This window comes from Varanus komodoensis, unplaced genomic scaffold (genome assembly GCF_004798865.1).
Source record: "Varanus komodoensis strain SLA01 unplaced genomic scaffold, ASM479886v1 scaffold59_1, whole genome shotgun sequence".
Classification (NCBI taxonomy): Eukaryota; Metazoa; Chordata; class Lepidosauria; order Squamata; family Varanidae; genus Varanus; species Varanus komodoensis.
The window spans coordinates 3,964,716-3,979,187 of NW_025336221.1; the positions used below are offsets into that span (position 1 = coordinate 3,964,716).

Here is a 14,472-nt window from a genome sequence, read left to right on the forward strand (position 1 = left end):
GGGTGGGTGCCGGTCTTCAGCCTTTTGCACATGGAACAACTGGACCATGTGCCTAGACATCTGAAGGGTCAAAGCTGTCAGCCACAGCCCTCATGCTGCAGTTTCCTGTTTCTCTGTGCTCTGCTGCAGTGTGTGTCTGTAGGACAGATATGTCAATGATGTGAAGTATTCAGACGCTATAGTGACCGTGTCCAGGTAATAAATGTCCTAGATAGACAGATCAAAAGAGGCCAGCATTGGGCCTCTCCAAACAAATCTCTGGCAATAGAGTGAGCTCTTACACGGATCAAGCTGTCACCGGGCGAGATGAAATGCTGCCTGTTTCAGCAAGGACAGGGATAAACCTGCCATAGGAGGCTTATGCTGGTGCCATAAATATGGGGTAGCAGCCTTTGGGTGTGGGGCAGGATTTGATGGGGAGTCTGCTGCGTTGTCTTGGTGGCGGGTCTTCCCAGGTGGCTGCTTGGGGAATTAGCTCTGCTGCCTTTGTGAAATAGACTTAAAATCCACTGCAACACCCCTCTCACCCCACTGTCACCTCCAAGGCACCATTTTGTCTCACTCCAACGTGTGTCAGAGAAAGGCTACAGCATAAGGAAGCACCCTGAGAGGCAGAACTGCAGTGGATATTGCTTGACCTCTCCAACTTAAAATGGGCGGAAAGGCATTTTTTGCCTGGCTTTGGTTCCTCCTGAGTTATTTAAGACACTGCCAGGAAATACCGATGTGCACAAACAACTGAACTGAGGCATCAGTATTTGAGTGTTGCACCTACTTCTTGCTCTTCAAATACAGGCACACCTGTTTAATGGAGTTCACACCCTGGGCTGCACTGCTGGATCACAAACCTGTCCTTGCACACCCAACACCAGCCTCGGAGAAAGCAGACCCCTCCGATAATATGCACAAACACAGGTGGAACTGGCATGGATGTGAAGAAAGGCCCAGCACATGCTGCTTTCCCGGCTTTGCTCACAGGCTCAGGACTGTCCCTTCAGAGGCTGTGCTGGGGGGAACAGCTGCTCCAGCCATTTCTCCTAAGCCTCCACCACATGGGTAGGATCAGGCCGCACAAGCAAATCCGTGTGGGTAGATGAGCAAAGGCCGGGGGTGTATTTATTTCTGGCTCTGCCTCAGCTGTTTGGCTTTTGAGGATCCATGCCTGTGGCCTGATGGGAAGAGGAGGCAGGAGCCATAGCAAGACAAATGGTTTGCTCGGCTATAAAATGGCAGGAGCACAGGAAACTGCCTTGTACTGGACCAAACCATCCATCAGTCTAGTAGCCCAATACTGCCAGGGACTCACTGGGCTTCAGGTGAGATCCTTTCCTCCCCTACCTGGTGATGCTAAGAACCGAACCAGGCAAAGTATGTATTTGAGTGATGGGCCATTCTGCACAAGTTCAAGGATCCTGTGCATCTTGACATAAGGGCGCCTGACGCCCATGGCGGCTGCTACTCGTTGCTCTGCCTCAGGCAGGAGAGCCTCTTGTGCCATCCCTGCCTCCCTCAGCACTCCTGCACCAGGTACTTGGGGCAGAGACTGCTCAACTTTATACAGCAGCATATACATACAATACACTACCGTAATTCAGCATTACGTGCTCTTGCACCTTCACTGTGTTCCACAACAATACCGTGTCCTGAACACCTAGACTGGCAAAGCTGGCTGAAAGAAGGCGTTCTCCACAGGGCAGCACACTTCTGTGCAGCAACAGACCGACCCATCTCTCAAAGTCCTGTTAGCCAAGTGGAGCCAAACCTATTTCGGTCTGTTGGATCAAAAGCTCCTGAGGATTGAGTGCCAGGGATGGGTGGGGCCAAAGGGAAAAGGGGGAGGTTCTCCAGTGCCAGCTATGCTACTTGAAGGCTCTCCTTTGGGAGAGCCATTTCAACCCTTTAGAATGGGACAAGCTGCAAGGAAGATGCCGCCTGAGAATCTGCGTGGCTGCAAAGTGGGGAACAGAGAAGCGGCTGTGTGGGGGAGAGGTAGCCTGGGAATGCTGGGAATCTGCATGGGAGGTGGGTTAAGGAGAGATTGGTGGTGCTGGGGGCTTGCAGCTCCTGATCGCTAAAATGGAACAGCTGTAGCATCCAATGGCTTAGTTCTATGCAGATAGCAAACCTGTGTTTCCATTGCATGGGGAAGGGGAGTTATTCCCGTGCAAAAAATCAATCACTGCCTCAGTGGTATGGAGGAGCACATAAATGGATGGCTTTCCACAGAACGACAACCTTTTTTTACCTAGAAAACTGGCTTCTAAATGAGAAGTACAGGCTAAAACATTTCTCCCTTACATGCAGTTTCATATGGAGGAGAATGTATGACTGTCATCAGAGGCTCACATTGTTGGACACTTGCCAAGGACCCACTGTTGATCTGAGTGTCTTGCTTCTCCTGCTTTCTCCGCCTCTTGGCCAGAGAGGCTTTGCAATCTCTGGTCTTTGCTGGTAACCCAGCTGGCTCTGGTTGGTACCCCCACCCCCGGCCACCACAATTTACCACTTTAGTCTTCCTCATTTGGACAAATCAAGATGCAAATAGGATATAGATGAGTGTGATCTGCAGCAAATGTTTGCAGCGTATCCTTCCCTAGTTCCAGCCACTGGGGTACATTTTCCTGCAGGATACTGTAAACCAGAATGGGGAATCTCCAGCCTTATCCAGTTCGTCATCTTGTCTGTGCAGCCCCTTTGGATTCCTTGAGAGGGAGTGATTTTGATTTTCATGATCCCTACCCTGTTCCCCCAGCCCTTGTAGGGATCCTTGCTGTTCTCTCTAATCACAGCAGGGATCCTGAATTGTGTGTTGTTTGTACTACTCTGGATAACAAATCGTACACAAACTTGTGGAGTTGGCCAGTACTTGGACCTTTTGCACATTGCTCACCAATCCAATCAAGGCTTTTCTCATAAAGCACTGATATGCTTGTCATTTTCTGCTCATAATTGTTTATAGTTTCTTTAGATGGCAATGTGACCCTGATGTTTCTTTGGCCCTTCTGTGTCTAACCAGCACTTTCAGCAGTGTTTTTTTGGAGCAGGAAAAATGTGGCCTGTAATTGTAAAAGTGAAAGAAAGCCCCATTTCTTCTAGAGTCTTTGAACTATTCTGCTGTACCATAGTGCCACCTGGAGGCTATGTTGCAGAACAGTAGAAAAGGAAATGCCCCTCTTGTCATGCTAGGATCTTAATTCTGAGATTAAGAGCATATATGTTGGATTAACGCCAATTAAGAGCCTCCTACAAGCAGCATGCAAAGGAGGTGCTTGGCTTGACCAGCTGAGTGAGCTGCCTTCTTGCGCCATTCATCATTCCAAATGGGGTTGCTCACGGCACGCAAACGGTTTCCCTATCCCTGCTGCTTTAAACTGTAACGAACGCAAGCAAGCCACTCCATTTCCTCCCTCTATATTCTGTGACTCTTCTCCAACTAGCACTGAATTTCTGTGGCTTTTTAACATGTTAACATCCCTTGGGGTAGAATGATTCCTTCCATCCTTCTGTCCTTCCTTTGCTTTTTTATTTTGTTTGCTTGTTTGTTTTGCTACTGCATTTTTACAGATCTCCAGAATTTATCTTTTCTACTGAAGTACTGTATGTGAATTCCTCCATATTTGTTTCTCCATGTCCCACTTGGCTGCCATCCTGTTGGCACTGAACTGACTTTGCTATTAGAGGGAGTGATGTGAAGGGATCTGCCTTGCCTAATACAGCTTTTGAGAAACATGAGGAGAAAGTAGGAGGGGATATGCAGAGAGAAGACTATGGAATGTGTGTGTTCTCATGGAGCAAATATGTTAAAATGTTAATTGCAGGTTGGAAAGCGAAGGATTGGGGAGAACAACATAGATACCTAAATCTGTAGGAGGAAAAGAAAGGAACTTAATGGCACATCACTCCTTCTTATAGTAAATCCATATGCGGAATGCTGGCAGGCATGGAACCAAAACTAGGAAACAAGAGGGTGGTCTTGGTGTGCTTGCAGGAGCATCATTGTTTTGAAAGTACAAAAGATCTTTTATAATCCCACAACCCTACAGGGCAAGAACAGCCCAACAAGGGCAGGGCATGCAAGGTAGGTAGAACTTTGACAGCTGGAAACGGAAACAGGAAATGGGTGGGGGAATGGGTTAGCCCACTGGTTGAAGGCACAGCTGTCTGGCTGTCAGGCTAGCAGGAGATGAGAATACATTGCAACATTTTGCTCCAGGTACCGTCTGTACTGCATCTTCCTGTTTCTTTGCAAATATCCTTGAACTTCTTGCAGAGATCGGATTTATAAAACAAATGAAATCTTAATACGAATGGCATTTTGTTTGGCTGCCAGAGGTGTGGGAGTCACTTAAGAAGGGACGTTTTCCCGTTTCAAAACTTTAAGAATGAGCTTTCTTTGATGGATCCTCTGACACAGAGATGCACCTGACTCTCCACTGGGGTCTAGTGACTTCTGAACCGCCAGAAGGCATTAAAGTAGGGGACTCTCTTGGTCATCAGTATGGTGGTCAGAGAACAGCAGGGATTTGCCCTGGACCCCTGGAGCTCTGAGAATCCTCAGAGTGTCCAAGCCCCTGCTGCCAGCAAGGGAGAGCGCCCCCTGCTGATCACCCATGGACTCCTCAGCACCACCTGTCCAATTCGGGAGGCAGTTAAGCTTGGATGAGCTGACAGGATCACAGCCAGAGCTGGCAGGGCTGCATTCGATGAGGGTGTTTATGACAGCGTGTTTGTGAGCAGCGCAGCACCCAGGAATGTATGTGTGTTTTATAAATGACTCTGGAGAGAAGTCAAAAGGAATTGCTGTCTGTTGATGAACTGACCATAATTCCTCTAGTGCTTCTCACATACACCCTGAGTGAAGGACAGAGACTTGAGAGAATACTCCTGAGGGCAGATTTCAATTAAAATGAGGCACGGAGGGGAGTGGGAATGGGGGGATGCAATATAAATACAATGGAAAGGAGGATCGTATCCTTCATCTTCTGATGGGCAGTACAATTTGGAGTTTAGCATGTATCAGGGTAGGGCAGATCTGGCTGGGCTGGATGGCAATATTTACTCTGAAAGAGGACCTGAGTTTAATACTGCCTTCCCCAAGCTGGTGCCTTGCAGCTTCTTTGTATTTCAGATCCTATCAGCCCCAGCCGGCATGGCCAACAGCTGAGAATGCTACGAGTCGCAGCCCAAAACATCTGGAGCGCCCAAGGCTGTGGAAGGCTGGTTTAAGTGAGTGTGTTAGGTGAATGGGTGTGTAGGGTTCCAGTACTCTCATCTGAGTATGAATCTGAAAACCACTAGAAAAGGGGAAACACTCGCATAACTGAAATGTAAGAAGTAGAAAAGTCAGAATAAAGCCGGTTATGAATATGCTGGAAAAAGGGAAAAGGGCAATGTGGTGGGGACAGAAAATGAGCAGTGTCATGTGCTGTGGGAATTACTCAGATGATAAAGTACTGCAATAACAGCTTGGTGTAGATCTGGTCCAAGTCTTGGGAACTGATGCTTAGGAAAGCATTCAAGTGAGGTAGTTTGTAACCACCATTTTGTAGCCCACATCTTGTGTTTTCCTTAAATACAGGCAGGGGGGAAAGGCCCAGTGTTGTGGTAAAGCTGGGGAAAGGGGGTGGCAGGAGGCAAGAGGTGTCTGTGGCAGTTAGGAGTTTGCAGGAGCATTTTTGCAGTCCTAACAGAGTCAGAACTGCTAACTATGCAAGCTTCACTGACTCTCTCAGCTGCTGCTTCTGTACCTCAGTTTCTGCATTTCTGATTTTTTTGGCCCATGAAGCAAAGTTCAGGTCCTTTGGGAAGAAGCTCTTAGTCTTGCCGAGAAACGTGCCGTTATTAAGAATTGCTTTTAAGCATGGGTTCCCATGTCCTCCTTAGGCTTTTGCTGGCTTCTATTATACCAACATTTTTATGTGTGCGTCTTCTGAGTGGAGGCTCTGAAGGTGTATATGCACCATTGAATATCAGAACTGGTGTCCCAGAAGCTTAAATTGGGGAGTTTAGTCTCTTCATTAAAATTATCTCTGGTCATCCATGACAACTCGATGCAATTTAAATTGGGGGCATCATACCAGTTGTCATTTGTTTGTGCCCACATTCTTCTAGTAATGCTACTGGTATGAGAACAAGCTTAGGCATGTAAGAGCCCCCTCTTCTACCAGAGTTCTAACTCCTGCAGCACTTTCTGTTTCCTTAGTGATGATTTCTAGAGAACTTTTCTGTGAACATTTTAAAATGCTTAAAAATTCTCCTGCTTACCCTCATTAGAACCTTGCAAGTAAGTGGCTTGCCCAAACAAACTCCACAGAAAGGCGGGATATAATTAAGCCTGGGTTTTCTGCAACTAAATTTGCCACTGCATCATGCCTTTTAATCACATGGGCAACTCCTAAAGGAAGATGATCATTGAGGTATTTTAATCACCAGGATGGTCCCTGAAATATTGAGCAAGAGCTGCGGATGACTAAGAGCTGGGCTTAGACCATGGGGAGCTGGTCACAGACCTGCTGAGCACAGAAATTGGATGACCTACTATTGGGTACCTTGCATGGTGATTATGCAGATAAAATGACGCATGGAATCCTGAGTTACTTGGGGAAAGTACGGGATACAGTTATTATTAAAAAAGAATAGGATTACCATCTCCCCATCTCCTTTTCGGGCAGAGCTTCTGTGCCCTTAAAAACTCTACAACAAAGAGAAAGCAAAACAAACAAAGCTTTCCTGGGCACAAAGAAACAGCAGTGGGATGACTTTACCTGTTGAATTTTAATGTCACGAGATCAAAAAACTTATCAAGAAAAAAAGGCAACATTTGTAGTTCTATTCCTAGGGTTTTAAAAATATTTTTAAATGGGAAACCATGCCTTTCAGGCTGCCCTTGTGGAATTTTATGTGTTGCCCTTTCTCTTTTAACATGTAATGATTCCTAGCTGCTAAAAGATGCTCGAATGACAGCTGACTCCTCTGTTTGTCCACAGAACTGGCACAGCTGTGCAAGCCGCTGACACCCATGACCCTGACAGGGGCCCAGTCTAAGGGGACTGTGGAGGACTAATTCTCCATGGCCTGTTTAATCCCCGTCTCCCCTCTGCTAGTTGCCAATTAGTTCTGTCAGTATGGACACCTGTCTACAGCCAAAGGCAGGGGTCCAGATCCCAGCAGGTCCTACTGTGGCAATCGTTGCTGATCACATGGAAGCTTTTCACTGTTCTGGAAGAGTGAGTCACACTATTCCTTCGGCCAATGAAACCAGACTCTGAGTTGCATGGATCTAAAGACTTAATTTGGTCCAAGACCTAGCCTCTGTGGTCAGTGCTTGGAGACAAATTAAAGAGCAGAGTTCATCTAGGCACATGCAGAATGCCCAGATCCGGGGGCCTTGCATCTGACATTAAAGGGAAGATCTGCTGGATTCAAGTAGCCAGGCAGGTTTAAACCTTGGACTACTTTGATCATCCATCTTTAAACCATACCTGACATTGTCTATTATTCACAGCATTCTAGAAGTGGATATAAAATTTGTAAGTGAGGCTGAGCAGAAATAAAACAAAGGCAAACTCTAAACATGCATGAAGCCCAGGGACAGAAGCCAAGAAGATGTCCCTGTGTGTGGAATTTGGGACTGACAAATTGATGGATATTGAGAGCGACTGGCCAAGGAAGGCAAGAGCCAGTCTGATCTACTTGGGAGCGCTCCAGGGTCTGACTGGGAGAGAGGTGATGCTGTACTTCTCCCAGCCAATAGAACAGTGCCAAGGAAGAAAAGCCATCTGGATCCTTCCAAAATGGGGTGTGTGTGTGCAGTTCTTACCCTGCATCAAAGGGATAGGAATTTCCAGTCAGTTTTCAATGCCAGCCAAAAGCTTACTGGCCTCATTCACATACTAGTTGCATGAATCACTCTCGTAGTGAACTTCTACGGATATTATTGTAGGAGAGTTATTGGGGGTGTTGCAATGAGGAAACGGATTGGGGCAACTAATGGAGAGCTGAAAATCATGCTGATTTTAATCGGTCCAACTATTTTCAATCAGTCAGACTGTTGGGCCCTCTAGACCAGCATTGCTTACATTGACCACCCCGTGTTATCCAGAGATAGAGAAGGTTAAACCTAAGACCTTCTGCATCCAGAGCATGCACTCTCCCACTGAGTTATTTATTCATTACATTTTATACCACTCAATAGCTATTTCTATACATTTCCTATTAATTTCTGGAGTAATCTGTGCCTTGGTGACTCTTTGCCTAAGTTTGCCTAAGAGTTATGCTTTCTGGTTTTTGAAGCTTTTGTTCCCTAAAGGCCAGGTGTTAGCATCTGGCAGTATGAACATAAGGGAGAAAAAGGCAAGGTGCTTGGTTCCAGATCCTAGCCCATGTTGCAGCACTGAGCCCTGACTTCACGCAGGCACATACGCACTGGTTCTGGTGCTAAATCCTAGTGAACCTAGGCTTAATTTGTACCTCGCTTAACTCTGGGCTAAGAATGGGGTAGGCTGAAACTAAATTCAGAGATGCAGACAAATAAAGGTCTGAACATGTTTCACTCCGTCTGGCATCTGTGACAATGTTTTTGGACAGTTTGCAGGTGTGTGTGTGTGTGTGTGTGTGTGTTGTGAGGTCTCATTGTGCTGTTTTCAGATTGCATTCCCCCCCCAACCTGCCCCCCCTCCCATCCTTGCTCAAATTGCTGCTGGATTTATAGTGGCAGCTGCAAATTATACATCAGTCCTGCAGTGATCTTTCTATTTTAATTTCCTGGTAAAATAAACTACATAAATTTAAGAAAGGAGTAAGAGGAGTGCGGAGAGAAGGCCGCTTTATTGGGCAGGGAGTAAAGGTAAAGATATGGCTATTGCTCGCTCCTGATCTCAATTGACAGGCGGTATTTTGGTATTAAAACTAAAAAAAAGAAAGGTCCTTGCTGACAAATTGACTGCAAACAGGTCTCAGGGGATGAATTGACTGAACCAATATTGCCAGGTGCCATGTCAGTTTCTATCCTTCCCACTATTTATTATTTAATAAACAGGCAATTGTTCCTGTTCGCCAAGCACAAATTGTGAAGGTGTCTAATCTATTTTAAAGTATCGTGCGCGTATGTGTGTGGAGTGGTAGGGGGAGTTAACCCTTTTATTCCAATGTTCATTTTCCAATTACAATCTATACTGCTATTTAAGGAGAGGAAGATCTTTATTCTAGTCTTGGAGGGGAGGGGAAGAGAGGAAAAAATAAAGCATTATGAAGCACAAGTCATACCAAGCACTACCTGGAGGAGAGGAGGAAAAGATTCAGATTAAAAGAAGTCAGTGTCCCAATCCATGGAGTTTTCTACTTGTGCACCAGTGAGGAAAAAACTTAGAACTTATGCTTGAGAATACTTTTACTATCCAAATATTACAGTTAATTAATAGTCGGTGGGGTTTCTTGTTTTTGTTTTTAGTGGCAAGGGAGATAGAACAGTGATATAACATTAAAATCACTGAAGGGCAATGTGAAATTGGCTGTGTTACACAATAACAAGCCAACAAAACAACTACAATCAACACAATGAGGGGCAAATGGAACTCCCCCAAATATAATTGGTTTAAGATCAGTGGGGCAAGATTCATTGTGTTGCGGACCCCCCACACCTGGCACAGTTAAAATAGATTATTTTGGCCAGTTTCATGGCAAAACTGACAAAAATAACCTATTCTAGTTTATCAAGTAGGTTTTAGTTAGAACAATGGAAGGATGAAATTAGCAGCACGTGCTTTCTTAGATATGTTCAGAAAGCAGGCCCAAATCACTTATGGAGCAGTTTAACTCTGTAGAGCCCAGTTCTGCCCTACATGCCAAGATGCCACTAGGACAAACTCACCCATTACGGATACTGCACATGTTGAGCTGTGTTCCATCCATAGGGTGTAAAACAGTGTGTGTACATATAACACACATGCACCATTTAAAATTTTTAATTGTAGTGTTTTCCAAAGCATTTTGCTGGATCAATATGCAAATATGCATATTGATTCACTGAAGAGAGCTGACAGTTACTTTCTCCTGAGATACTGTTTTTATTAGAATGGGTGGCTTGTTGAAGGATAACAGGGATGCATTTTTAAAACTTCAGATAAATGGCTTATTTATTTTATCATGCAGGAAAAGCTGAGATGAGACATGTCTAGTTTAACCTTATCCATTTAATAATTGGGTAACCTGGGCAGGCACTTAAAAAAGAGCATGTAAAATTTTATTTGAAAGCCCTCTTCCAATGAATAGCACTGAACTCCTGCCTTTGGGACTTATGAAATAAAATGAGAATTGAGTGACTATTTTCTAACAATTTATTTATTCAATTTAATAAATTGAAGATGGGAGTTTCTTGAAAACTTTCCAGCTACCTGCAGCTTCAGAATGGTTGCTAATAAATATAAAGATGAGGCAAAGGTCATGTAAGCTGGTTTATTGAAAGCTAACTGAAGAAGTAAAACAATACGGAGATGTTTTTGAAGTGCAGAAAAATGCTTTTGTGGGGGGGGGGATTCCTTTTGCATGCAAGAGGATACTGAAATAATTGGTCCACATGTGGCATTCATTTGGCATTTTTAAAAATAACCCCTCCTTTTCAGGTTCATAACCCTGTGGTGAATCAGGATTTTAGTGAGCATCTCTTCGTGCAGACATTTCATCTTACAGATATTTATGTATAAAGTAAATCATGTTTACTCACACCAATTGGCAAGAGTAACATACCTATGTGTATATTAAAATCTCTCTCTCTCTCTCTCAGTATGAGGTGTGTGTGCGTGATGACTAGGCAAGTTATGTATTATGTAGATAACAGTGGTTATAAAGATATTATCTCTAGATAACTATATATTTACTGCTCAATATAGAATTAAAATCAGCCCATGAGACATTCTATATGCAAAGGATAAAATATAAGACTCACTTTCTCAGTACAGCAACTTCACATCACTGAATACTTCATGGTTATAATGCAGATATGTGTGTGTGATTATTTAGCATTTAACATATAAATTAAACATGTTTGTGTATTTAGTATTATGCTCATTATAGATCTTGGGTAATAAAATGCTACTTTATGTTCCAGTACATACTGGCATCCATTGCACTATGTTAATATATGTGTGTATAAGAAACTAGGTAAACACATATTTATTTGTAATATTTTTAGAAAATAAAGATATGCAGTGGCAATTTCAATATGTGATAAAATACTCATGCATAGTACAATTATATATTTTGTTAAGCAAGCATTTTAGAATGAGAACATGCATAACTTTACTAAATGCATCATTCAATGAATGCCTCTTATAATTTTATTATAGTAAACTTAAAGTTCACCCACTATTGCATAATTAGAAGGAAAAAATGATTTTATATCTTTGACTTATTTACTTACAGTCTCATAAGCTCCATTCACATAATTCTCAGAAATCGGATAGATTCTACTTCCTCTTTCATGATCCGTGCAAATCCTATCAAACTTCACTAACTAGAGATACAGGATTTAGGGGAATTTAGGAGAGTGCTGCTCTGGCTGGTGGATGTGATGTTGTGCAAAGTTGGCATTTCAGTTTTCACTGCAAGCTGGCAGGTCGTATTTGTTTAGTTATAACATTGTGAAGTAAAGTTTCTTACTGGGTTCACATAAGCAATATTTAAAAGGAAACAGCTGCCCCTCCTGCCCAAACTAGAGATATATGTACATGGAAATCACAATTCGTTAAGCTTGCTCTGATCCTTTATGAACTGAGGCTCTCTGCCATCCTAAAATTGTGAATAGAATTGTTTTCCATATAGTCAGTTGCTTTTTATTATATCCACAAATTTCAAAAACCTTACTTAAAGAGAGAGAGAGAGAAAAAAGAACAACCACTTCAAAGCATGAAGAGGAGGGGCAGGTATTTGGATCCCAAGGCTTTTTCCAATTCAAGGAAAAATTATTTGACTGACAGCAATGCTAGACTGCAAATCTAAAGGGATTTCTTTTCTTTTTTTTTAATGGGAGAAGAGATGTTAAATGAATCTCAGTGGGAAATGGTACCTGATATGCATTTTTCATTTAAGCCTTCTCTCTCTCTCTCTCTTTTCCTCCGAGAACACTTTATATTAGAATCAATGACTGTTTATAAAGACAGGGTTATTTTAAAAACTCTGTGGTGCCTCTGATGAATAAATCATGTAAAGCTTTGTAATACTGATATACTGGTATTGTTTAAATTAATAGAAAGCCTGCCTGGGAAGTAATAACTGCACAGAATTGTTGTTTTAGCTCAAAAGTACTCTGTAGTTAGAGGAATTATCACCCCCTTCTAACTCTGAGTAAAGGCTACCTGCTTGGTCTTTCTGAAAAACTACTAATTCATACTGCGATCCTACACATACTTCCACCTGGAAAGAAGCCCCATTGAACTCAATGAAACTTTGAGTATACATGTGTAGGATTTCACTGTCTGTCCCTGAATTAGATGGGATATGGCCCAAGCACATTACTGAGAAGGTTCTTTACAAATAGAAAATTTAGGAATTGCCAAGTTTGGGGACCTGTTGCTATGTATTTGCATGCAAGGGGTAAGAGATACGCGGTGAATTAATTTAAAGGTGAGTGGGTGGAGCAAGGGCATTAAAGGGGAGGAGTTAACAAGGGTGGGTGTGGTTAGTAATTGAAGTGGGAGGGGCCAGATGTTTAGTCAGGTAGAATGGGGAGCAGTAGGGGAAGTGGGGCACAGTCACCAGAGAGTCTAGAAGTGATACTGTGAATGTAGATGAAATTGTAGATGAAATTGGCCCTTCTGTTTGCAGTTGAAATGGGAAGAAACAGAGGGCAGTTTTGGTAGGTTGGCTAGGAAAAGTGAAAGGGTGTGGCTTGCATGCAGCATGGGAGGGGACACAGGCATATCTGCAGAGAGAGAGAAACAAGCAGAGGATGGCCTCAGGAAGGCCGGCTTAGAGGGTAGGAGGGAGCATCACCTTACCTGCCCATTTTTCATCAGGTCTGCCCACATGCTGGTGCCATCGCCACCACGCATGAGCACATGGTAGGTGAAGAAGTAGATGCCAGGGAGAGGGCAGGTGAACTTGCCACTGGACGGTTCATAGTAGTTCCCCACATTGGTCACCACGTCATCAAAGCGTAGGATCTCGTACCCTTCGTGTGGTTTCTTCAGTCCTGCATAAAAGGCGATCTTAGGGCTGTAGAAGGATGGGATGTAACCCCCAGGCCCCGGACCAGGCGGGCCCGGGGGTCCAGGCCTCCCTGGCTCTCCGGCTGGCCCTCTGGGCCCTGGTGGCCCTGGTGGCCCTGGTGGCCCGCGGATTCCAGACTTGCCTCTCCTGCCCGGGTCTCCTTTCCCTCCAGAGATGTAAGGAGGCGGTGAGATGACGGCCAACTCCTGGCTTGCCTCTGCCGAAGCTGCCCCGTGGGTTTGGGGTGTGTAGGGGTCACACACCATCCGGCAGCTGCCCAGCATCTCATAGTGGGAAGTGGTTTTGGAGCTGTGCACCAGCAAGGGGATGGCCACCAGGAGAACCAGCACCATGGCCACCCCAATGGCGGCCCCAATGACCCTTTTTTTCCGGCTCAGCCTGGAGGCGGCCAGGGTTAAGAAATCGTCTTCACTTTTGGAGGTAATGGTGGATGTTTCTCTGGGGTCCACAATCACCCGGATGGAGGTCCCGGCTTGAGTTCGCTTTGAGTGATGCTCCACTGTGATGCTGTGTCCTTTGGAAAGGAAGCACTTGTTGAAGGGTAAGGCAAACTCCGTCCCAAGTTGCCCAGCTCTGCTACTTTCTCTGCCTTTTCTCCACGAGGTATCGGCTTCTTTTTACAGGAGACACTTTGGCTGGCTCATGCTTCACTGAGAGCAGCAGCAGCAGCAGCAGCAGCAGCAGCAGCAGCAGAAGATGTGTTAGGGGTGGAGATGGCTCGGAAGGAAGAGTGTGTGTGTGAATATGTAAGTAGTATATATATTTGCCTTCTTTTCTCTTCTCCACTTGAGAACTCAGCTGGTGACCGTGTAGCAGCTCCAGGCTCCTTGTGCCAGATCATATGGCCATCAACAGAAAACCAGAGGGGGGGGGGGGGAGAGAGAGAAAGAGAGAGAGAGAGAGAGAGATTTCCCAACAACCAGTTCATCCAGCACCCCTCCCCACCACATGCAAAACCTTTCCCACAAACTCAAGAAGAGAAGATCTGACTGAGCTGCCCAAGATGCAAAAAGTAACTCTAAGTCGACCAGAGCGACCTCTGGTGCTTTGCAGAGGAGGCAAGGCTCAGCCACTGAGAGAGAAGAGCCTGGAGCCTGGAAGTGTCTCATCCCATCCATAGCAGCTGGGCATCCTGCTCGCATTTGCATGAGCCGGGGCGGCTGGTCGGGAGCTTGGGGGGCCAGAGGCCTCCATCCTCAGTTGCCGCTGGCGGGGATCCATGTGGACAAGCATCACTGTCACCTTTCT

At 44.8% G+C, this 14,472-nt stretch overlaps 1 protein-coding gene across 1 annotated transcript in view; it reads right to left on the reverse strand.

Annotated features, from left to right (window-relative positions):
• The window catches only part of C1QL4 (complement C1q like 4), a 28,441-nt gene extending 14,885 nt beyond the window's left edge, over positions 1 to 13,556 (reverse strand). The window contains exon 1 of the mRNA XM_044449564.1: positions 12,993 to 13,556. Within this exon, the coding sequence (XP_044305499.1) occupies positions 12,993 to 13,556 (564 nt within the window). The remainder of the gene's footprint in view (positions 1 to 12,992) is intronic.
• Positions 13,557 to 14,472: the final 916 nt, after the last annotated feature.